The sequence below is a fragment of the Geospiza fortis genome, unplaced genomic scaffold (assembly GCF_000277835.1).
Source record: "Geospiza fortis unplaced genomic scaffold, GeoFor_1.0 scaffold130, whole genome shotgun sequence".
NCBI classification, from domain to species: domain Eukaryota; kingdom Metazoa; phylum Chordata; class Aves; order Passeriformes; family Thraupidae; genus Geospiza; species Geospiza fortis.
In genome coordinates this window covers 8,360,101-8,383,542 of record NW_005054300.1, presented here as the reverse complement: position 1 = coordinate 8,383,542, position 23,442 = coordinate 8,360,101, and the positions used below count along the sequence as shown (strand labels likewise).

The 23,442-nt window shown below is 39.4% G+C and overlaps 2 protein-coding genes across 2 annotated transcripts in view; one reads left to right on the top strand and one right to left on the bottom strand.

Annotated features, from left to right (window-relative positions):
• Nucleotides 1-991: 991 nt before the first annotated feature.
• NOC3L (NOC3 like DNA replication regulator) lies at nt 992-16,094 on the top strand. Its single transcript, XM_031061608.1, has 21 exons — nt 992-1,063; nt 1,124-1,331; nt 1,705-1,831; nt 3,537-3,694; nt 3,805-3,861; nt 4,828-4,958; nt 5,402-5,563; nt 6,306-6,399; nt 6,594-6,769; nt 6,988-7,116; nt 7,581-7,712; nt 8,077-8,157; nt 8,692-8,792; nt 9,241-9,313; nt 9,386-9,449; nt 9,537-9,608; nt 10,614-10,795; nt 11,007-11,135; nt 11,739-11,836; nt 13,573-13,657; nt 15,335-16,094. The coding sequence occupies exons 1-21, from the start codon at nt 992-994 to the stop codon at nt 15,464-15,466; spliced, it is 2,463 nt and encodes an 820-aa protein (XP_030917468.1). The 3' UTR covers nt 15,467-16,094.
• Nucleotides 16,095-19,895: 3,801 nt separating this feature from the next.
• PLCE1 (phospholipase C epsilon 1) overlaps nt 19,896-23,442 on the bottom strand; it is a 112,127-nt gene continuing 108,580 nt past the window's right edge. Inside the window, 4 exon segments of the mRNA XM_031061867.1 lie at nt 19,896-20,829; nt 21,897-22,075; nt 22,812-23,030; nt 23,186-23,347. Coding sequence (XP_030917727.1) covers nt 21,917-22,075; nt 22,812-23,030; nt 23,186-23,347 — 540 coding nt within the window. The 3' untranslated portion in view covers nt 19,896-20,829; nt 21,897-21,916.

The window sequence follows — 23,442 nt, the reverse complement described above, 5'->3', positions numbered from 1 at the left end:
TGGGGCTCCGGGAAGGGCAGAGCAGTGCGGGTGCTTTGGGTGGGCACCGGCGGCGCTCCGCAGGCTCGTGTCTCACCCCGAGACGAACGCTGACCTTTCAGCGCCTTCCCGGTGGCTTTTTCTAATCTAGAATAGAAAGGGAAGCTAAAGTTGAGCTGTCAAAAATTCCGGTTTCACAGATTCACGGCATGTTCTCAGTTGGAAGGGGCCCGCCAGGATCGTGGAGCCCAACTCTGACCGGCCCGTACAGGGAGTGATCCCCAATCGTGCTGTTATTAGCACCATGCTCCAACCATGAGCTAAGGGTTCGGGGAGCCCCACACCGATCCAGCCACTTGTCCCCTTTGTAAAGGGACACATCATCCCCAACAGCGTTTCCGTGCCAGTTCCTCTGCACAGCCTTGCCTTCCCATACCCCTCGTAGGGTGACCCCTGCCGTGCCCATTCCCATCCCGAGCGCCCTCGGGAGTGCTTTGCGGGTTTGGCACGGGCCCTGTGTGTATTGACCCGAGCCTCCAGGTTTTCCCCGATCGGGCCCGGTTTCTCAGCCCGCGGTGCCTCCCCGAGCTCTGGCCCCGTAACCCTGTTCTGGTACAGCTGCTGTTTGAGCCTGGCAGCAGGCAGCCTCGCCAGGTCCCTGCAGCTGCTGGCCAGGGACAGTTTCAGGCAGGAGAAAGCCAGAGCTCAGCTTGAAGAGGTGTTCTGCGGGAGGACGTTTGCCCGAGGCTGTGGCCTTGCACCTTAAAGTCCTCCGAGGTACTTTAGCATGTGCTGGGGAGCAGCAGCACCCTGAGAAGAGAACAGAGTGCTTGGGGGCAAAGAACTGTGCCCTAACGAGCTGTGTACCATACCTTGAGTGTCTAAAAGTGATGGACATAGGGTTTAATTAAAAAATTGTCAGATTTCAATAAAAAATTGTTTCTGTAAAACATTTGCCGCAGAGCTCTCTTCTCGAAGTTGTAACACAGTTGTGTAAATTTGAGGCTAATTGATGATACTTTTAGCAGGAAACATATTGTTCAGTCCTAGTAGAAATAGGAACTCGGAGATCTTAAACAGTGGAGTAAATTTTGCAAAGACTGTTAACATGTCAGTGACTTGTAGCTTTCTCTTTGTTTTCTAGAGAAAAAACACAAAGCGAGTTCCAAGTTTTCGCAAGTTACTGAGAACTAGTCAAATAAAACTTGACAATAAATTAAAGAATAAACAGTACAAGCAGAAGAGTGCTGCTAAGAAGTATCGTAAAGAACAAAAGAAGCTAAGGGAAGCTGTCAGAGATGCTATTTCTAGAAAGCCTTTTCCACTGGAGGAATGCAAGAAGAAACAAGTTGGTAAGTGTTTGTTCACTGAATATCCTGCTGCTTCCTGTTGTAAAATTGGAGAAAACAACATTTCATTTTCTGTATACAAATAGTTGCTGTTCCTGTTGAAAGAATGGGGCACTTGTGAAAAATACAAAATGTGGCCATTGTGGCACCTAAAACTGTCAGTTAAAGATGGTAGAAATGTGTTTGCGCTGATCATTATTGGATATCATAGTAAAGGGGCAGTTTTATGGGATAACAAAACCCATAGGCATAAAGGTCAGTAGCTCCAAGTGGAAGATAAGGCATAAAATGGTCTCAAAAGTGTAGGCAGGGTTAGGTTTTCAAGGGTGACTATACATGTGGGATCTTAATCTGTAAACATCATCTTCTGAAATAGCTAAAAAATGGGAAGAAAAAGAAGAAGAAGATGCTCTTCCACTGGACATGATGGATGAAGATGACTTAAAATTAATGGAGGATCTGGCCCAAAAGGCATCCTTTTTAACCAGAGATCTTTCTTCTAAGTGAGTTGCAATTTCTTCTTTTCATACTAATTCAGCCTTGTGTGGTTAATATGTAATTAATATGTAAATGCATTTATCAGGAGGTTTCTTTCAGTCTGGTGTTTCTTTGCAGCTCTGGTTTAGTGTTTCCTCAGCCTGTCAGTACTTCAGTATTAATGTGTCAATGTGTATCAGTGCATTCAGGTGCTCTGCCTGACCTTCAGGGTACTGTTTCTGCAGTGTTCCTTCCTGGGAGGTCCCTGCCTGTGAGCATCCCTCAAATGAAAGAAATGCTTTAATCTGTAAACAGAGTCTTTTTTTCTATGTAGGGTGTTCAGGACATTCCCTGGACTATCGACCACATATGGCACCGCAAATTGCTGGAAAAAAATAAAAAGGGTTCTGTAAGCCATGTTTGTAAACACATGCAACACCAAAACATTCATACTGAAAATTTGGTACCTGTTTTGTGGACTAAGGCATTGGGTAGAGTTCACAGTGACATATGTAGAAAGGTAGTGCTCCTAGCTGTAGAATAGTCTTTAGAAATACACTTCTACAGAGCTGTCTGGTTACATGATTGTTTGAAAATCTTAGCTTGCCTTTTTTGATGGATGTGAAAGGACTCTCTATGCTGCTGTAGGGTGGTTTTAATTTGTTAATGCTGAGTAATTAATAATTTAGTCTAGTTTCGAAGGAAAGGCATATATGGCTTTTATGTACAAAATGGCTTTTGTGTAAATGGCTTTTTATGCAACAAAGTTGCAGTTGTGCTGCATGGTGTCTTGTAGTCACACTGCAAGTTCTTGAATTAGAAGAATTTTGTTTTAAACCTTCCCCTTCCCCTTTCAAATTGACTGGGTGTGACATAAGTTTAAAGTCTTGCAAAACTCAAAATTTATTGTGTGGTTTTATTTAGAAATATTTTGCAAAATATAGTTCTATATATCTTACATTCATTAAGCCAGAATGTTTTTAGGATGCTAGGAAAACAGTGGAAGTGATTGGTTGCTCTTTTACCTGTTTCACTGTTATGGGCTTTTAGTTTCTTTCATAGTGTTCCCTTAAATTGGAGAAGTTATCTTTTCAGTCTGCTTTACTCTGGTCAGGTACAATCTATCTCAAAAACTTGTCAGGTATTACAGCACTTACAAATCGTGTGCTCATATTAGCACAGACTAAATACCCTCTTGTACCCTTAGGTGTAGCTCAGGAGCATTCCTGTGAAAGGCTGCCACACCATGCTGGGTTATTGCTGTTGTAATTGCAGAGGGGTGTGTGACACAGGCTCTGCCAGTGGGCAGAGCAGAAAAGTGATATGATAGTGCTAAAAACAGCCATGGAGTGGGGTGGATAGAGATGGTCACTGGCCATGGTCACTCATTGTCATGTCCTGGTTAAGCCTCACCTGGAATGTCAGACACAGTGAGGGGGACAGAGGCTGTGGAGCACGGACATGCAGGCTCTGGGCTGGTTGCCCAGCGAGAGGATCCTGGTCCTGCTGGTTGCTGCTGGAGTCCTTCATGCCAGGACTGCTCGGGGTGGTTTAACAGGTCTCAGCCCTGCCAGGGCAGCCACTCTACTGTGAGGGAGCACAGAAGGGAAGGAAGGACAGGTGAAACAGCACCCTGGCCTGGGTGAGAGGCTGCCACTTAATCCAGCTGGTCAGGAATGGCTCTTGTTTAATTACATGGCTGGTTCATTTAGTTTGCCTCGTATTTTTCAGTGAACCTGTTCACGTCAAAAAACGAAAACATGAAAGTGTGATTGAGAAATACGAGAAGGTGCCAAGACGTTTGCAAACAGAGCCAGAAAAAGAACTCATCCATCTGCTCCCTATCAAAGACAAGAGTGGCATAATTCCTCAAGCTGTGGAAAAGCCAGGTAAGACACAGATTCTGACACTGGTATAGTAGCCAAGAAGTATATATTTATTGGTTTAAAATTTCACAGTGTCTATTACGTGCTTGATGCTAGATACTCTGTTTTTGCAGTTCTTAATGTTGCACATGATGAAGAAGAGGACACAGAAGACATGGAGGAAGCAGAGGGTAATAAAAATTGTTTTTTGCTTTATGTTGGTTTTTTTTTCCAAATCACTTACATACCTGAAAAGTATTTTGCTGTTCCCCAAGGAAGTTTGCAATTGAAGTGTATTTTGTTCAGGGTGTTTTTGAATATGTTCATTACCACGTTGCCACCAAAGCATAACCATTATTCAAAGCTTGCACTCTTACCTGTTAGAATCTCAGGAATGGCTGGCTTCAGATTCTCTTTGTTCAAAATTATTTTGATTTTTTGCCTAGAGCTGCTGCTTGCATGACGTTCCTTTTATCCTTTGTGTCATATTTGCTAGCGAGAAGGAAATACTGGTCTTACATAAAGAATATCTGTGTGGTTCTATTTTGAGATCATTTTGAAATGCTGTTCTGGACTTTTGTAGGCTTTAAGTGTCTGTCTTTGTCTTTAAAATTTTTTACTTAAAACATCAATACCAGGACACTGTGATTTTTATTTGCAGTTGGCTATTGAGTTAATGGTCATTGTCAAGTAACTTTGTGACTTCTGGGTCCTTACTGTCTAAATACAAAGTTTAGGAAGGAAATACTTGTAGCAAAATAGTACTCAGAAAACACAAACAAAAACAATTGTATTTTTAAGAGAAAAAGTGAATGGTGAATAATTTGATACAAATTGCAGAGCGCTGCAGTTTCTTAGTGTGGTTGGGGTAATACATTGAGTTTATATGTCCCCACTGTACTCAGAGAACACCATGGGCAGATTCAAAAACATTTAGTCCACTTCTTTTTGCAAGCAAAAGATTTTGAAGTGGAGCAAAAATGAATCTGTGGATTATATAAGATCTAGCAAAGCCATTCTTAAAGCTTCTTTGATTGTGGAACTTTTTGTGTTGGTCTCATGGGGCTTTACCAGGGTACCTGTTTGAAGTGCAGCATCTGCAACATGGTATTTGTTAAGTGACTTCCCCTCTTTTCTGACTCTCACATCTGTGCCAGAATTTAATGAGGAACCCCTGCCTGTTCTCACTCCTGAGGAAATGGCTGCTCAAAGGAGACAAAAGCTACAGGAGAGGAAGATGCACATAGCTGCCTTAGCATCTGCCATTCTCTCAGAGCCAGACAGCAATGTAGGTATTTACTTAACCTGCATGTACAAGGGTGTGTGTTGTTCACTAAGTCAAGAAGCAAAGATCTGAATGAGCAAACAGTAGCAAAAGCACAAGAATATATGGGTAGAACAAGGAAAATGTCAGTGTTATATCACTTTTTTATTTTTCTTGTTCCTTAAGCATGGCCCTTTTGTAAGCTCTGATTCCAGGGTTGTATCTGATAGTTCTCAGTGGTTCAGGATATACTAATAATTTTCCTGTAATTCTGTGCAAGTTTGTAATAGTAGGATATTTTGAACATTCCTGAGACTAAAGTTTTGTTGGGATATCTGTAATTTCCTGGCTCTTTATGCAGTGAGTGCTAAGTAGAGTCTGAGTAACTGCTGAGTTAAAGTACGTTGTGCTTGTCCCTTGGTTTGCAGTTGATTTTCATCTGCTGTCTGCCTATTTTCTTCAATCAGATTAAGAAGCTGAAGGAGCTGCGTGCCATGCTAATGGAACAGGATCCTAACGTGGCTGTGATTGTGAGGAAGCTGGTCATGGTGTCTTTGATGGAGATATTCAAAGATATTGCACCTTCCTACAAAATTCGACCTCTGACCGAAGCAGAAAAGGCTACCAAGGTAAAATAGCAAATCTATTTATTGTGTATGTGAGCAGTTAAGAATGTTTTCAGCTATGCCAGATGCTAAGACTGACTTGTTTAATATGATTTTATGGTTTGAGCAAAGGGGACAAATACACAAATACTTGAAGCTCTAAAGCTGTGACACTTTCAGGCAGAGAGGTTTTGGTTTTGAGCATTAAATTCTTACATACTTCCTTCAATAAGTAGGTGACATGCAGGTGGTAATGGAGGGGAAAAGTAGTGTCTGAAAGTAGTATACCAAACCTGGGTGACTTTCCTCATGAACCTTGGAATAAGGACCTGCACTAGAGAGAGTTAGAAAGAAAGCAAATTATGCAATGTTGTCACCTAACTGGCATAGATTTCTTTGAAATGTGTTAAACAATTTGCTGAACAAATGCAGAGTAATTTGTTTCTGGAGCTTGTTTTTAAGCAGTATTTAGAAGGTTTTTTGGATATAGGTTTAGTGCAGTTTAGAGTCATGGTTTTAAAATAGCATCTAGTTGATTATGTTACTTCAAGCTCTATAAATGAAATAGGCCTAGTTGGAAAAAGCCCTCAGAACACATCTGTAGAAAAGTGCAGATATGTTTTATTTTTAATACATGTCTAGGAATGTCTGTCTAGAAGAAAAACCTACGTAGATATCTGATATTTGTTTTAAAACTTTTTTTTCACCATTGACTAATTTCCGTATTTAGCTCTCCAAATAAATCTCATTTCAATTATGTTTACAGGTTAAAAAAGAAACACAGAAATTGAGAGAATTTGAAGAAGGCCTTGTAAGCCAGTATAAATTTTACTTGGAAAATCTGGAACAAACAATTAAAGGTACAGTTAACATTTCTCATTTTTCGTAGTAAAGGCAAAATTGTTTGCAGCAGTTTCCCTCCTCTGAATGAATGGTACCTTCTGTCTTTGAGATAGCACTTGCATGAAGTACACATGCAATCACTAAAAAATTAAATATTTATAAGATCATCATCATTCTGAAGAGTAATCACTAAAAATAATATTTTGTGCAGATTGGAAGCAAAGGAAATTGAAGAAAAGCAATGTCATCTCATTAAAGGCATATAAAGGTCTAGCAGAGGTAGCAGTGAAGTGTCTGTGTGAGCTGCTTGTGGTCCTACCCCACTTCAACTTCCACAATAACATTATTGTTCTCATTGTTCCACTCATGAATGATCCATCAAAAATGGTAAGTGATTTTCTGATTAGAGAAAGAGTTCTTGTTTTGTGTGAAAAATAATTATTTCTGAGCTTTATTCCACAATATCCAGATCTTTTGGCTGTATCTGTTCACTATTTTACAGGCTGTGTGCACTTTATAATTAGTAAATACCATGAGTATTGTCTGTTACTAGCTGTTGTTGTGGACTTGGCTTTACAGAACAATTTCTGTGCTTTGCTTTTCAGATTTCTGAACTGTGTGTTGAGGCAGTTAAGAAGCTCTTTAAACAGGACAAGCTGGGCTATGCTTCACTTGGCGTAGTTAAAGTAATTTCTGGCCTTGTGAGGGGTAGAAATTATGATGTCAGACCTGAGGTAAGAGTCTTTCTGTTACACCTCACAATATTCTTCTGTCAAAAGTTTCAAAAATCCCCAAATGTTAAAGTTACTGCAGCTGCTGGCTACAGACAGGCAGAATTTCCTCACTCTGTCAGACCACAGACAGTTCAGGATTAGGCTGAGCCAGAGAATTAGAGAGGAATGGGGCAAGGGAAGGAGACTGGGAGGTAGAGATCAGATTCTGCCAAAGACATGGCTTAAGTCAGGCAGGGAGACTTGAAGTGAGAGGCAAATGGAGGAATGGATATAAATGGACAGTGCTGGGGAAGGAACTGGGAACAGGGATCAAGAGACAGAGGTGTGAAGGAGCAAGAGGGGAGTAAACAGAAGAACCTTTGACCAGCAAAGCCTACTAGGTGGAATGGAATTCAGGATTTCTTACCCTAGTTCCTATCAGGTTGTACATGACCTTCCATTGTATTTATTTTATTCTACAACAGGTGTTAAAAGTATTTCTTCACTTAAGAATTAAGGAAGTAGAATTACAAAAAGATTCTGAAGACATTGCACCAAAGAAAAAGTTCATGACTTACAAAGAGAAAAGAAAAAATCTTTCCAGAATGCAAAGAAAGGTACGACATGTGCTTTCTCATGCTCTACTTCTGTTATTTAATGTAGTAAATTTGTTCCAGCAATGACTGCATATCTGCTGTTGCCATTGTTAACTCTCAGCATCAGTGATCAATTTTTGCATTGCAATTTATGAGGTTCTAGAGGGAATTTAATTATCTTCCTATTTTTTCCTCCTTCCTGTGTTGATAATGTTTTTGATTGGTTGTTTCTGATAGGACAAGGGTTACTCTGTAGAATCACAGGGTGACTTAAGCAATTCACCAAGCATGGAAAATTTATTCTCTGGGTATCTTTTCAACCTGGATATCCAGACTGGTTGGAAACATTGGATCTATTTTCTTAAAATCAACTGTATATTTTCAGTGGAAGAAAGCAGAAGAGAAACTGGAACGAGAACTCCTGGAAGCAGAAGCATCAGAAAGTAAAGAAAAGAAACTGAAGTTGGTAAATAATTTAGACATTATTCCCCTATTTTAGCAGCTCCTAACCCTTTTGTAACTGTCTTCCCTCCATCCCAACCTGGCAGCATTCCACATCTGTAGATCATGCTGTTAGCTAACAAGCACTTTGCCTGTGACAGAGATGTAGGTTTTAGTAAAGCACACTCTTACTTTAGCCAGGAAGGCCAATGTAGCCATTGTTATTCCCTTCTGCTGTCTGCTCAAAATGGTATTAAATCCATTGCCAAAAGTCCTCCAGGTGCCCTGTTCCATAGGACACTGTGTAGTGGGTGTTAAAGCCTCTCAGAGTGGCCTTTAAGCAAAGGAGGAGTGTGGCTGTAGCCAGGAGAGAGCCAGGAGGAGGAGAGCACTGGAGCACTTGAGCTTTTCAGTGTAAGAAGAGCAGAGATGGCAGTGCCAGGACTGGTTGGGAAGGCCTGAGTGCAGACTTGGACAGAGAAAATAATTTCAGTTGAGTTTAAGTGAAATAGAAATGTCTGTTTCACATGATAAGTATTTTTTGTTTTCTTTCCTTCAGCACACAGAGACCTTGAATATTGTATTTGTAACTTACTTCAGGATCTTGAAGAAAGCTCAGAAATCTCCACTTTTGCCAGCTGTGCTAGAAGGTCTTGCAAAGTAAGAACTGACTACCTTCTTTTGTGTGTGTTGGAAAAGACATAAAGCACTGAATAAAATTTTGTCTTAAGCAGTGAGAAAAGATAGTCCCTGACAAATTAGTTGAAATTCTTTTATTTCTCTGCTGAAGTTTTCTGCTATTTCCAAAACCATTTCAATGTGATTTGAAATTTCACATGATAGGATTGATGTGGTGCAAATGCCACAGGGTGTGATGTGATTCCATTCTTTTGTCTGATTAATTGCTAAAGGACACAAACATGTCTTTAATGCTCTAGAAGAGCCATGATTAGCATGTTGGGGGCTGAATTATTCTTTCCTGTGAAGATAGTAAATGTTCAGCATTTGATTTAGCCTGCTTTATGGTGTGGAGCTCAATTCAGAACACTTTGAACTGAGTTTACAGATAATGTCTATAATTTAAAAATGAAAATCTCTTTCATTGCAGGTTTGCTCATCTCATAAATCTGGAATTTTTTGATGACCTATTGATTGTCCTTCATTCTCTTATTGCATCTGGGGTAAGTTGAATTTTATTACAGTTTTCTTAAAATTACTTTCTTTTGGGTACTTAATCAGTTTTGTATTCTTAGGATTTAAGCTATCGTGAGAGTCTCCATTGCATTCTCAGTGCTTTTCATATACTCTCTGGTCAAGGTAGGAAATTTTTTAAAACAAACTTTTGTTTAATATTGCCTGATAAATAAATGGAGTAAATGTGTTTATTTGGGATTATCCTTATAGGTGATGTTCTTAACATTGATCCAATGAAATTTTACACACATCTGTACAAGACACTGTTCAGCCTGCATGCAGGTAATTTCAGATTCCTATTTTCACTGTTCACCTAAATAATGTTTATTCCGTTTCCTTCCTATCAAAGCCTTTATGTAGCATTAATAAACTACACTTTTTTAAGGTATCTGATTTCTGAGAAGATTATTGTCTGGTTTAACCTACTTTTTTTTCTCAAGTTGCACACTGCAATACAAATACTGCAATACAATATTCCATACATGGTAACAGGTTCTAATCATGTCATTTCATTAGGAAATGCCAAATATTTGATCTTGGATAAGCATTTAGTCTGTACTCAGTTTTTTTGCTTCCTTATAATTCTTTCAGTTGCAATTTAAAAATTCTTGTCTTTTTTCTTTAATTCTCTCTCCAATAAAGAAAAAACACCTGATTTTTCCAATATAATTCTAAAGAGAATTTAAATTTATATTCTGCTTTAAAAAATTTTCTAGTATATATTTCTGATTTTTACAATGATAAAATTTTTATGTTCTAATCTAAATTTTCCAGTAATTTTGAGAAGTTGAAAAATTGATGAAAAAATATTTATAAAATTTGAAATTAACATAATTTTAATTAACTTTAGAAATAAATGTGGATTCACTAGGAATAAACTATTAAGAATAAACATTCTGCTGTTCTGGATGGGTAAAATACTAGATCTTTTCACTTTTTAGTAATTTATAGAAAATGATACAATGAATACATTTAGGATTAAAACAGTAGCTTAATTCTAATAAGCATTGTTTATAACACTAATAAGCAGTGTTTAATGATTAGATACTTCTGATGGAACAAGTGTTTTCTTAGAAAGGAGCACAGAAACAATGGCACATTTTTTCTGTTCAAGCTGGACTATTTTGACCAAAAAAGGGTGGATGTTTAAAGTGTGTATCACATGAGAGGTGTCTGAGCCTCCCAGGTTCCATGCTGTTCTCAGTTCAGTGTCCAGCCCCTAGCAGGGTATACAGTGTTTGTCCATGCGGTGGTTCTTTACTCTTTGTCTGAAATTCTGCTTTTGAGGTGGCACCAACGAGGACATAGGGATTGTGCTGCAGTGCCTGGATGTCATGTTTGCCAAGAGGAGAAAGCAAGTCTCCCAGCAACGAGCTCTTGCTTTCCTAAAGCGACTTACCATCCTTGCTCTTCATGTGCTTCCAAATTCCAGTGTTGGCATCTTGGCAACAAACAGGGTATTCATGCAAGTAAGTTTTACTTGTTCAGATTTTTAGCTTACTGGATAAAGGTTATGGAATTTTTTGTTAAAATGATTTTGTGCAAAATTTTTTAAAGCATCTTTAACAAGAATGATGAAAACAGAATATGTTTAAATGCCACCGAAACTGACTCAACCATGTTAAAATTGGGTGGGTAATATAAACAACTCAGTTTCTTTTTTTTTTTTTTGTGTTGTAGACATTCCCAAGGATGGACCTCTTACTAGACAATGAATCTCAAGGCAGTGGAATTTATCTCCCAGAATTAGATGAGCCAGAGCATTGCAATGCCCAGAACACAGCACTGTGGGAGCTGCATCTACTGCAGGTTTGTGAGTAGCTCAGGGATTTGGGAAGTAACAGCAGTAAATAGATGCTCAATGTTTAGGTGCTTTACACAAATGGAGAGCAGAGGTCTTCAGGCTTATCTGTCAAATCTTGGCCCATATGAGCCTATTCCAACAGAGTGGAAGAGGAAGGCCAGCACAGTGGTATGGAAGGATGAGCTCAAAAGGGGATGTTACACATCCCCTATTATAATACCACACTGGTTCGTACTGCAGGTTGCCTTGTTAGATTCCTGTGGAGACTTTTTAGATCTGTTAAGTTCCCTTGCAGTCCAGCCCTTCTTCCAAGAGGAACTGACACCTTGATCTGTCATTCTAGTCAGGGTTTGGAGAGGGCTTCCTCTGTCCTTTGTCCCTGTTTTCTGGGAGTAGGAATTATCTAACTGTGGAGAGTCATGCTTTAACAGCATGATATGAGGGAATGAATGCATGACATTAATCCCACAAACTGATTTTGAGGTCCTCAGTTTCTAAAATAAAAGCAGACCTTCCGTCTTATGAACTGGAAATAAACATGAGATTCTGTAGATAAATACATTATCCCTTACTGTCTGTCTACTGCCTCCATTCTTCCTTTCTTTCAGAGACATTATCATCCAACAGTGCAGAAATTTGCATCTCACCTTATTGCTGGTGCTCCAACTGAAGGCTCAGGAGCTCTTCCACTTGATTTGAGCCAAAGGTGAGTTATCAAAGAGTTCCTTTTTTTTATAATAGGCCCTGAAAGGAAGCTGTTGCTTATACTATGTTAAAGGAATTCCTAAAAGTAACTTAAGACTCTGATCTTCAAACTCTCTTTCTTCTTCTGCCAGTACAAAATGCAGAATGCTGCTGCCTTTTTTTTCTCCCTTTTTTTCCCCTTTTTTTCCCTTTTTTTTTCCTTTCTTTTCCCTTTTGAGACTTGTTGCCAGGCTGTGGCAAGGGTAAACATCTCAAAGTGCAGAGTGTTTTCTTCCCCTGGGAGCAAAATACCTTCAGCAGCAGCCCTGATCTGAATATGGATCAGGATCACTGAACTGGGAATGTCCAGAGGAATCTAGAACCCAAGTGGCAGTGTAAATTCTATAGCAGGTTAAAACACGAGAGCAGCCATCTGGGCTCAGACTGAGATCTAATTCAGCATCCTGTCTTTGGCAGTGGCTGGCAGCAGGTGCCTTGTGAAAAGTAAAACCAGGGCATTCACGTGAAACATGCCCTGAGCAGGCCTCTGGCAGGTTTCAGCCTGGTGGATTTCCTGAACCTGAGACCATTTTCTGTTAGTACCTCTCTCTTCATGGAGTTCTTTTCAAAACTGTTCAATGTCCCTTGAATCAGAGCACACATTCTGCAAATGCAGCATTGTTTGGTGAGGGTTCTGTGAGCCCACAGCTCCTCGTGGTAAGATCTGCTTTCTGTTGTTTTGAACTTGGTGCCAGTTTACTTCATTTGGCCGCCCTTGGTTCTTGCTCTGGGAGTGCACAGCTTGCTCCATCACTCTTCCTGTGCCTCACAGGACTTGGCAGACCTCAGTCATATCATACCTTCACCCACTGTCTCTGCTGGATGGAGGGATCCATCCACCTCACACAGGAGCTGTTCCATATTTTCCATACACTTCACTGTGTGTTCCTGAACGTTTAAAACCAATTTAAGCATTTCAAGATGAAATTGGAGACTCAGTTGCAATATTTGAGATGTGGATGATCTATGGATTTATACACTGATTTCTATTGTGTTCTGTTTCTCTTCAACTCCAAACAGCACTAAAGTCACAATCCCATAAAAGTATCTGTCATAACAAGAAGATAATTTTTTCTAAATATCATTTGCCACTTTACTGATCATCTCATACAGTCTGTCTGCAGTTCTCTACAGGTAGCTCATTCTTACTACTACAAATAATTTGGGATTCTCCAGCTCTTTTTTGAGCATGTTAGAAAGTGCAGGTCCTGGGAAAAACCTTATAGAAACCCAGTTTCTTCCTGCCATTGCAAAAAATGACCATAGACTCCTGTCCTCTGTTTCCTGTCTTTTAACCAGTTTTTTTCTGTGATGGTCCTCCCTGTTCTTCCACAGATGTTTTTTTCATAAAACCCTTTGGCAAGGAACTGTTGGAAATTCTGGCAGATTGTGTCAGCTAAGACCATCTTTACCTACCTTTTTTTCTCCCTTTTTTTCAAATACGTACAGATCAGAGCTCTGGGAAAACAGCAGTCTTCTTGTGTGCATTTAGACACATTTTACTTAATTTGACTTGCATTACTTCCCAGCCTTTGGCTCCTGATCTTTTCCAGGTGGCGCTCATTACTCTGAGGAGTTCTCCTAAAGTGTGATGGAGGGGGAGAGTGGGGTTTGTGTGGGATGCTGCTCATGGATTGGTGATAGATCAGCTGAAGTTGTTTTTATCTAATGCCATTTTTCTTTCACTATTTACTGTAGGTCTGCTACAGAACTTTTTGAGACATATTGTATGAAGGGAATGACCTTTAATCCTCCTGTTGCATCAGTAGCATCCAGAAAAAAGGTATTGTTCTCATTGCTCTGTGTCGTTTTTTAACCATGTGACACAGCAGTATAACCTGTATCTGCTGGCTCACTATGCAGTGCCCAGGCATTGGCACACTCAGTGTGGCTTTCTGGTTTCTATACTTTCTGCATCAAGTACATTTTTTAAACTGGGATAAGATAGGACTGAGTATAAGGGAGGAAAAAATAGCTGTATAAATAGTCCTACCTCCCACAGCATCAGTTAACATAGCAAGATTAATATGGTAGCTGTTATTTTGCACTTTGCAGTGGTTCAGTGCAGATTTCTTGGCTCTTTTCTGTAATGATGAACTAATGTTTGTTCAAAAAGCAATAATAAAAAGCCAGCTCTTTCCCCAGGGTGGGTAGTTGCCAAGACAGCTACATTTCCAGAGTGTTTGATTCAGTGTGTTGAGAGATACTGATCCCTGTTAGTGTCACTACAGCTCTAAAGTGGAAATTTGAGGGAACAAAAGGTTAATGTCAAAAGAGGAGAAATGGGGGAAGTGTGTTTATATCCTCAGTGCTGGATGTGTTCCAGATGCCAGCCTCCCTTAAATTTCCAGTTAGTGGTGTGTCCTTTAAAAAGTGATAATTTTCCTTCTTTCTAATGCAAACATTATAACCTATTAACCTTGTCAGTGTTCCACTTTGTAACTCAGTAATGTCAGTTCAAACCTTGAGAGCACAGGGTTTTTTTTCCATTTTAGAGAAGCAACTTCTGAAAATGTGTTTGTACTTAACTTAGTTGTTTTATAATGACTCCTTGATATGTGTGTCCTGCTGGGGAGTTATATGAGCAGCTCTGACAGAGCAGGGCTGAGAACAGCAGATGGGAGAAAAATAAGTGTTGAGTAAGGAAATGCACAAGCTCCTTTAGGGAGCAGAAACAATGGAACAGCAAGATCACAGTGTCCATAGATGGCTATCTATAATGGACGTAAGTGGGAAAATTACCTTGGGGTCTTGCCTGCTCTATGGCTGTTTGGCTCATTTAACAAATTTTGGCAGTTACCTGAGTTTTACCCTCTGTGTTCTGCATGTCCTTTGTGTGCCAGGCTGTCAGCATCTCCGTGCTCTTGTCTTGACAGAAGCTCCAGACTGGAGCCCTGTGCACCACTAAAGAGAGGCTCTCATTTCTCCATGAGTGCACAAAGTACTTGGCAATGGAAATTTTTAGACTTTTACAGGAAAATTTAAATCATGTGCTTGATCATCATTCTTCATTTGAGCACCAGGAAAATGCAGAGCTCCAGGTGTGGCTGGAGGCAGAAGGCTCAAGGGATTCCTTTCTGACTCACAGCCTGTGCTGTGAGCATTGCTGCCTTTTGGTCAGAGGCGCTTGATTTATAAATGTGTGCTCTCACCAAACTGTGCTTGATCTGTATTTGTAAGGTGTGTTGAACAGGGGGCAGTGTGTGAACCCCCCCACTCCCAGCTGGAAGCCATGGCTGTGTGTTTTAGGTAATCCTCTAAAGCCCAGCTTAGCACAAAGCAGAAAAGCCTCACCAAACCCATGAGCTTTTGAAGGACTGCCTGACACGGTGCTTGCCAGCTGAACAGGTCTGGGCTCGATGTCTGGGACCACGAGAGAGAAACAAGACTGCTAAACTAAGGTAGGCATGGAAAACATGGCCTTGTTTAGTAATAGAACTCCTATTTTTGTAATTTTCAGGATACCTTCTTGCAAAGGGATTCATTTGTAGATGAAGAACTAAACAAACAGCTCCAACAACACATCAGTGAGACTGTTGCTCACAAACCCTTGGATTTTGCTAAGCACTTGAAGGAATCATCCTTGACATAAATGTACTTATCAATCAAGTTCACTTGGATTCTTAATTATGGAGAAAGATTGGCTGAAAGAAATCACCTGTCATCATAAAAGGAATACAAGCAGGCTTTTGTGTGAATATAGAAACACACAAAAATGTAACAGAAGTTTTTCACACAGTTACAGGTCTGTCCCCCTTACTACCAAGGCCCTGTTCAACGGGCTGGGGAATCACAATGAACTGTCATGTCAGTGTTTTAAAAATATACAAACCCAAGTAATTTAAGAATTGTTTGCAACCATGCACAATTGTATTTTTGTTTATGTATTTTTCTAATTTTTATAACAGAATATAGACATACCTGTTTCTGCAAACTCACTGGGTTGTGCTGATAACTTAATAAATATTTTGAAAATGTTAACATAATATTGAATTTTTGATGTCTAAGTTACATTTGGAATATGTATCGCATTTTTCCTGTTTGTCTTCTGATGTCTTCTAACATTTATCTCATCTTGAAATGATTTTATATTTGGTGGTTTTTTCCCCTCTGATGAATCTTGACACTGGCAAATTAAGAACACTGAATTTCAGTTCTAAGCTGTCATCATGATTGAATGCTCTACTGCTGTGTCTTCAATAAAGCATTGCTGTCAAGAATACTGGACAAATACAAGGTAAGAATGTTTAGGTTTTTTGGGGTTTTTTTTTGGTAGGTAATTCTCTCCACATTCTCCAAATATTATTTATTGACTGATTGTTTTAGAATCCATTTTCAGCTGCATGTTGGCTTTGCAAAGAACAGGTGAAATACATTAAATAATTTATAGGTGAGTATTGTCTTTATGTGAATTCCATTGTACAGGGGAATGTAGTGGGCTGTCCCTGGTGACAGCTAATGCACTTCTGTAGTGCTTAATCTGTGATGTGATAATGGTATGTGTGTAAGTTTTGCAAAGCTTTCATTTACGCCAGAAAATATCTTACTTTCTCTAGGGTATTTAGTCCTTTATCCTGTTTTATGGTTCTTAGATATTTTTACAATTAATTTATTTCTCTTTTAATACGTTTTCACTATTGATCACACTAGGTCACCAACTTCCAAGTAATTAAAGATAAATTTACAAATATTTTTAGAACAGGCATCTGTGTATTAAGGGATTAGAAAATACCTATGTATTATATTATACATATAAAATACCTATGTATTATATTATACATATAAAATACCTATGTATTATATTATATTTACTGTGTGGACTACAAACCTGCATGCATAACAGTGGTGGTTATACACGTTTCTGTCTGCTTAGGCTGTCATTCCCATTCATTTTGAGTAGTTCTTTTTAGTTTAGTTGTTAAGTGTTTGCAAATACAGATGTGATTTAAATTCTGCAAAATTCCAAGGGGGGCATTTGTCAGTACCTTTGTCAGTTCAGGAAGGCAAAAACAAAAATTCAACATGTTAAACCATTTATTTTTTTACAACATATACAAATACAGTTTATTCAAGTCAGCAGAGAGAAAACAGTCCAGGTGGAAAAGTCACTTTTAAAATTGTTCATTTTACATAGTTTCCAAACATATAAAGACTGGCACATAGTGATGTTGCATTGTCAGAATATTTTAACATGCTTGAAGAGGCAGAGGAAGACAACTGTACAAGTCATTCTGAAACAGATTATTGGAGCAAAATCTATTTACTGCTATTTATTTTTGTGTTTAATTTGCTAATTCTGCCAAATGTCTATCACTATTTAAGTTACAAAATATTTATCACAGACAGGAAGAAAACTGCCACCATTGGTACATTTAGTGGGCTACCCTAAAAGTAAACTGAATTTTACAGTGGAATAGTAACAGACAGTGATTAAAAACCAATGTTAATTGAAGCATTTGAAGAGCAGAGCAGACAGTTGAGTTTCAGAAGCTGCAGAATTAGCCTGTAAAGCTACCAGCAAAGTTTTCTCTTTTTGAAAATAAACTTTGAATGGAAAAGAAAGTGTTCTTGAAATATTTGGATATTTCCATGTTGAAGTGTTTAATTCTCAAAAGCCTGTGACTTCTGGCAGACACCTTCTAAAAGCAGCTATTCAGACACCTCACCTAGTAATATTTGTAAGCAAGGAAAAAAGTGTCGCTAGGCTTTAAAACCCAAAAACTGAGATAGTATTTTTTAGTGTTCTGACTGCTGTTGCTGGGGTCAGTGAGACAGAAGCAGGAAGCCCTTTGGGCGGCAGAGGAAGCAGCTCCTGGGGTGCAGGGAGCTCAGTGATGTGACAATGGAGCAGCTCCTGCAAGCAGAGAGCTCTGCACGCACACAGCTCTGGGACTGCCCAGCTTTTGGCTCTTACAGTCACATGCTGCAAGCACCACGTGCTGCACAGGAAAGGGTAAGAGATTGGTAAAAAAGGAGCAGTTCTTAAATAGTACAGAATAAAATACTTTGTGGTTTTGCAAATAGGCAATGGAGCAGGAGAAGCAAGAGATTTCCACCTGAAAAGTGTGCAGTGCAAGGCCTGCTACTGCTCAGAGACTGCATGTTTCTGGAAGATGTTGATTATTTACATTCCTTTCTTTCAAACTTTATCTTGGAAGCTGCTTCCTGCAAATAGTTTGTAATGTAAAAATGAATGTCTTTTCCTAATTGATGTACATACTCAGCCAAAGTGTGGAAGAGGACAAAGTTATTTTGTCAGTTTTGTCACAGGGATGTGTGGACAGATTCCTGCAGAAATAAAATCTGTGGCTAAACAGAATAAACATTCCTATTAGCATAACAACAGCACATGGAAGCTCTTTAACTGGGCTTTCACAAAAGTTAACAACTCCCCCTTGCTCTTTAATGCTTCCAGTGGTATTGTATTTCCACTACGTGGAACCAGCAAGAGGAAGGGCACTGCAATTCTTTCCCAAATTCATCCCAAAGTGTATCATGTTTCCCCAAGAAACATTTAAACTTTAAATTAAGTGATGTGTGTATTTTAATGAAAATACTGGAACAGGTTCATTAGTCTTACAGAGTTCCAGATGTCTACAGGCCTACAAAGTTAGGGTTTTCAAATAAAAAGCCAAATATTTTGCTCTTCTCTTTCACTGTGATAAAGAGCAGACAAAGGAGGTTTTGACTGTGATTGATGATGAAGATACTTATATTAAGAAGTTATTCCCACAGCTAGAAAAATTGTGTTAGCAGAAATAGTACAAAACTGCTGATTTTAAATGTCCACAAGACTTCAGGCTCGTGTTGGGCCTGTGGTGCACAATATGACATGACTACTGATGTCCCCTTTGCTTCCCCATGATTTTTTTTAATATCTATGTGACAGAAAAGCACTATGGGATGACAACATGGGTATAAGAACTTTCTATGTTGAATCCAACTAATTAGCAAGGGTGTCTGCCAGCCTACCTGTGGTACTACAGGTGATACTAAGAATTTTCAGAGCTGCTAAAGATAAAAATCAACCCAAAAAACCACACCAACAAAAAAAGAAAAAGCTAAACAGGTAAGGGCAAACTACAGGACACAAAGCGTTTTTAAAATGCCATAAAGGAAACACCAAAAGGAAAAATTTCTCAGTGACATCAAACTGCTACTGTGTTAAAATAACAGAGAGAATAAAGCTAACATTTAAAAAATGGTTGCATTAGTTGAATTGTGCAGCAGGTATCCAAAGAAAACTATGTGTAAGTTGTCACTTCTTAACATTTGCTGGGGCTCAGTCTTTCCCTTGGGTAGAGAGCACATGGCCCTCACAGGGGCTGCTGCAGCTGGACCTGGTGATGAGTGACAGGCTGAGCTGCTTGGGGGCTTGACTTGGGCCATGCTGCTGATTGGTAAAATGCTGCTTTGGTACGTCAGTTCAAAACTTTTGTGAAAGATGAGCAGTGGGAACTGCATGGCCTCTGTGAGGATGTGCCACTGAGAAATTTCACTTTTTTGTATGTCTGTGGTTATTTTTTCTGAAAGCTGGAAGTGACCTCAAGAGGGCACTTCTTTGCTTTAGTAAATGGCTACCTTATAGGCATTTTCTGTAGTGTATAGTGAAAGACTTCATAGTTGTTGGTGACAGAATGCAGGTTCTGTCTGCTTGTCTATATGCCAGTTAATAACTTTGTTTTCTTTTATTTTACTTTCTTTTTCATGGGGGGGATGGCAGTAGCTGTCATGAGACTACTGCCTGTAACTTCTTTCCTCTGTTTAGGGTTTGCTCTAGTGAAACAAAAACATGTGCAGAGCAGTTTGTTCCCCACAGACACATTTCTTGTGGGAGATAAAAGGTGATGGCAGCAGTTGTTTAATTTGTGCCCCTGTAATGGATTATATTAAATAACTAAACACATCAGTAACTCCCATGGAGGGAAAAAAAAAGAGACTACCATAACTAACTTAGATAACAAAAGATGAATTCAGAACACGTAAAACTTCACAACAGTGTTTCTATGTAAACAGAATTGTCAAGAGTTAAAGTTTTTATACTCTCTGGGTTTAACAGACAAGTAAAAAGACAGTTCCTGACTACATGGAAAAATGTGGTTTGAATTCAAAATTTTGAAATGTTAATTACTCTTATCAATGCATTGTTTTGAATTTGGTCAGTACTGGGTGTTAAACATCTTGTGCTGAAAAGAAAGAACCAGAAAAGTTCTAAGATTTTTTTCCTCTAAATCCAGAGAAAGATAAAAAAATCTGCATTTTCTAAAAAGTAGTATATGATAAATATACTATACAAAGGCATGTACTTTGAAACAAGATAATAAATATTCTTTCCTTAAACTAAGAAGCCTGGAAAACAAGCCTGGAAAACTAAAATTTATAAGAAGAAAATGTTGTTCCTTGCCAAGGTCTCACTACCAGTAAGGTGTACTCAGCTATTGTACATTATTTTGTTAATGTAGATAAACCATAAATAATTTTGAGTGTTTTGTGTATATTCACCGAAGTTAAACAGATATGCAAAGGAAGTTACAGTATATTTAAATCTCTTTACAATCACTTAACACAGTGTTTAACAGTAATCGTCAGGTAAAAGTGCGTTATTTTAATATAATACACATAAAAGACCACTCTGGTTCTCTGCCTTCTGATTCCTTAGAGGCAACAAGCTAAAATTATCTTTTGTTTAAAAAGGGGAGGGTGATGACACGTGTTTGTTTACAACATACAGTCCAAGAAAACGTCTCCATCCGCCTATGGAGACTCTGCAGATGTGAAGAAACAGGAAGAGAGGAATCTTCTGAGAGCTGACAGGCATCTTTCCCATCTACAGCATCCCATTCAGGACTCCCAGAGTCTGGATGTTGATCCAGCAGCATTGCCTGGATTAAGCATCTGTAGTACAGGGCACACAATTCTGACCAGTTCAGTCTGCAGCAGGATCCTTCAAAGGCACTGCAGAAGGATTCAGTCATGTAAATTCCACATTTGGATATCAGAAAAAAAAAAAAAAGAACAAAAACCCCAAGAAAACACAACAAAACAAAACCCCAGCAAAACAAAAACCCAGCCAAATGCAGAAGAGGGAAAGTGACTCTGATTTTCCCATCATTTACTTTGCTTTCCTTGAATTCAGATTGTTTTAATGCATTAGGGGGTTTATAGCAGCCTAGAAATAAGCTATTAAATTAACCCCTTCCTATTTGAAATACTTTCCAAATCAAAACAGTGCTTAAATTCTGTTAATTTAGTGACTTAGCAGCAGCATTACAGTGCATGTCAAATAATTAGATGTATGCAAAAGAAAATCTTAAATTTGCCATCTGTGAGGTGGGATTATCAATACTGAAAAAGATTTCTTCATTTGCAATGAGCTGCAACTTCCCAGCAGCTGTCACAGTGCTGTAGTAGCACTGTGCAAGTGTCTGGTTAGTGTACAGTGCTGGGCAAGTGGCACTTACTATCTCCAAATAAATGGGACAGTCTTTGTTGTGTATTTCAGCTGTTTGAAGTCAAGCAAGATGGAAGAAATTGAAGAGATACAGAAAGGATAGTGTAAATGTTTAAACATTTCTGGCAAAATTTCCACAGACAGAAATTAACACTATAAACTTGTTCTAGCTAAAAAAGAGATCACGAATCCTGATGATTTTATTATCTGGACATAACAAAAAACAATAAAAGCTCTACTGCTCACTGCCATTTGCCATGGCTCAGAGGAAAAGAGTAACAGAGCATTGCTATTTGAGCACAATTGTTGAGAAAAATGAGAACTGCAAAATCAACTGGGATGCAACATTTTAGATTAATGGAGAGAGAAAGTGGGTGAAACTCCACCATTCTGGTTCACTCAGAGACCTTCCTGATGTCGTGCCTGTGCACACCAGTGTCTGGAGGCTTTTCTGGATCATTTTGTCAGTGCTTGTACCTCACTTGGCTTGCTCAGCTCCAGCTTGGGAGCAGGAATCCTCTGGGAATGCTGCTCTGAAAGGCTGCCCAGAGCTGGGCTCAGTGTTTCATACCTGGGCAGGCCCTGCCAGGACTATTCCATGATGTCACTGAAGGCCAGGGCGCAGGCGGCTCTCTCCTCCCTGCCCTGGCCACTGTCCGACACGAAGCCCCGGTACTGCTTACTCGACTTGGTCAGCTTCTTCAACTCACTGGTGAAGGAGATGCCTCTTCTCTTGTCATCTCGTGCTGCCTGTAAAATTAAAAAATATCATAGAGGTGGTTTAACAGCTGCTTGTTTGCTGGGAAATAAGGAATGAATATGGCAACACCTGACATACTGCTGAGCTGGCCTCCCTTTAGGAATTCAGTGCGGCTGTGCTTTCGTCCAGGCACTTACTTCTGACTGTTCTGAATAAATTAATTAAAAATTACGCATTGTTAAAGATATGTTTAGCAAATTTGGTAATCTGTGCTTATAATACAGTTATTTTAAAGCAACAGCAGCTATGGATTGGTGGTGTTTGCTGGAAAGGAGAACACAGCTCCTTCTCCCAGCAGGCATGTACTTCATTTCTGCCATTTTTTAAAGCCTGAGATAAAGCAACAGAACAACTTTTTCACTGGCCAGGAATAAAGGGGACTTTATTCCAGTAGCTTTTAAGTTCTGCCCATTTGAATCATCCTTTATTATGACAGGGAACATGGCATGCACAGCCAGAAGGTTTTGAGAAACAGAAAGCTGGTAGCAGATAAAGGTTGCTCTGGATCTGCAGGCTGTGAGGGAATCATTGCTGAATGTAACTGATGCAGTTTTGCAAAGGAGTAAGTAAGGGAGGTTCAGAGAAAAGAGGAAATTTTCTTTTTGCTGTAGTCTGTCCTCTCCATCTGCCCCCATGCCAGTTGTGTCTCCCTTGCATGGAAAGCAGGTTCCCATTAAGCTGATCACACACCATCTGTAACATTGCTGCAAAGTATTGCATCTTTACCTGAACCTGTTCTTTGAGCTTAAGGATAAATTTTCCTGCTCCCTTCCACTTGCTTTGGGCCTGAAACACACACTCCTGATCAGATAGAATCCTCTGAGATGGTTTAGATGTTGAAGACTTTTTGTTTGCTGGCTCTTTAGTCACCTCTTCCAAGAGCACATAATCACTTGGGTTTGGATTGCTCAAAATGCTGTAGGAGTATTTGGCTTTGCAGAGAGTCTGTTTAAAAGCAGAAGAACAAAAGAAAAAACAAGGCATTCTCTCAGATTCAGGTTACTAAACCAATTCTTCAGCTAGTGCTGAGAACAAATCCCACCTTAGCTTGTTTGAAACCAACTTCCAGCCCACATGCTGGGGTGGGCACACTCCCATACCTGCTGTATGACATCCTGAGCTGTGCTGAGGCGCGGAGCTTTGATCACGGTGCGTGGCTGCTCTGGGGAGACATCATGTACCTGAACAAAGAAGCTGTCATCCTCAGAGCTGAGGGCTGCTTCCTCCTTTGCTTCTTGAAAGACATTTCTCTCATTTAAATTCTTCAGAGAAAATGACAGACAAATTCATTTACTGAAGAGATGTAACTAATAGCTGATGGTCACACAGCGGTTATATTACATGGAAATTGGAGACT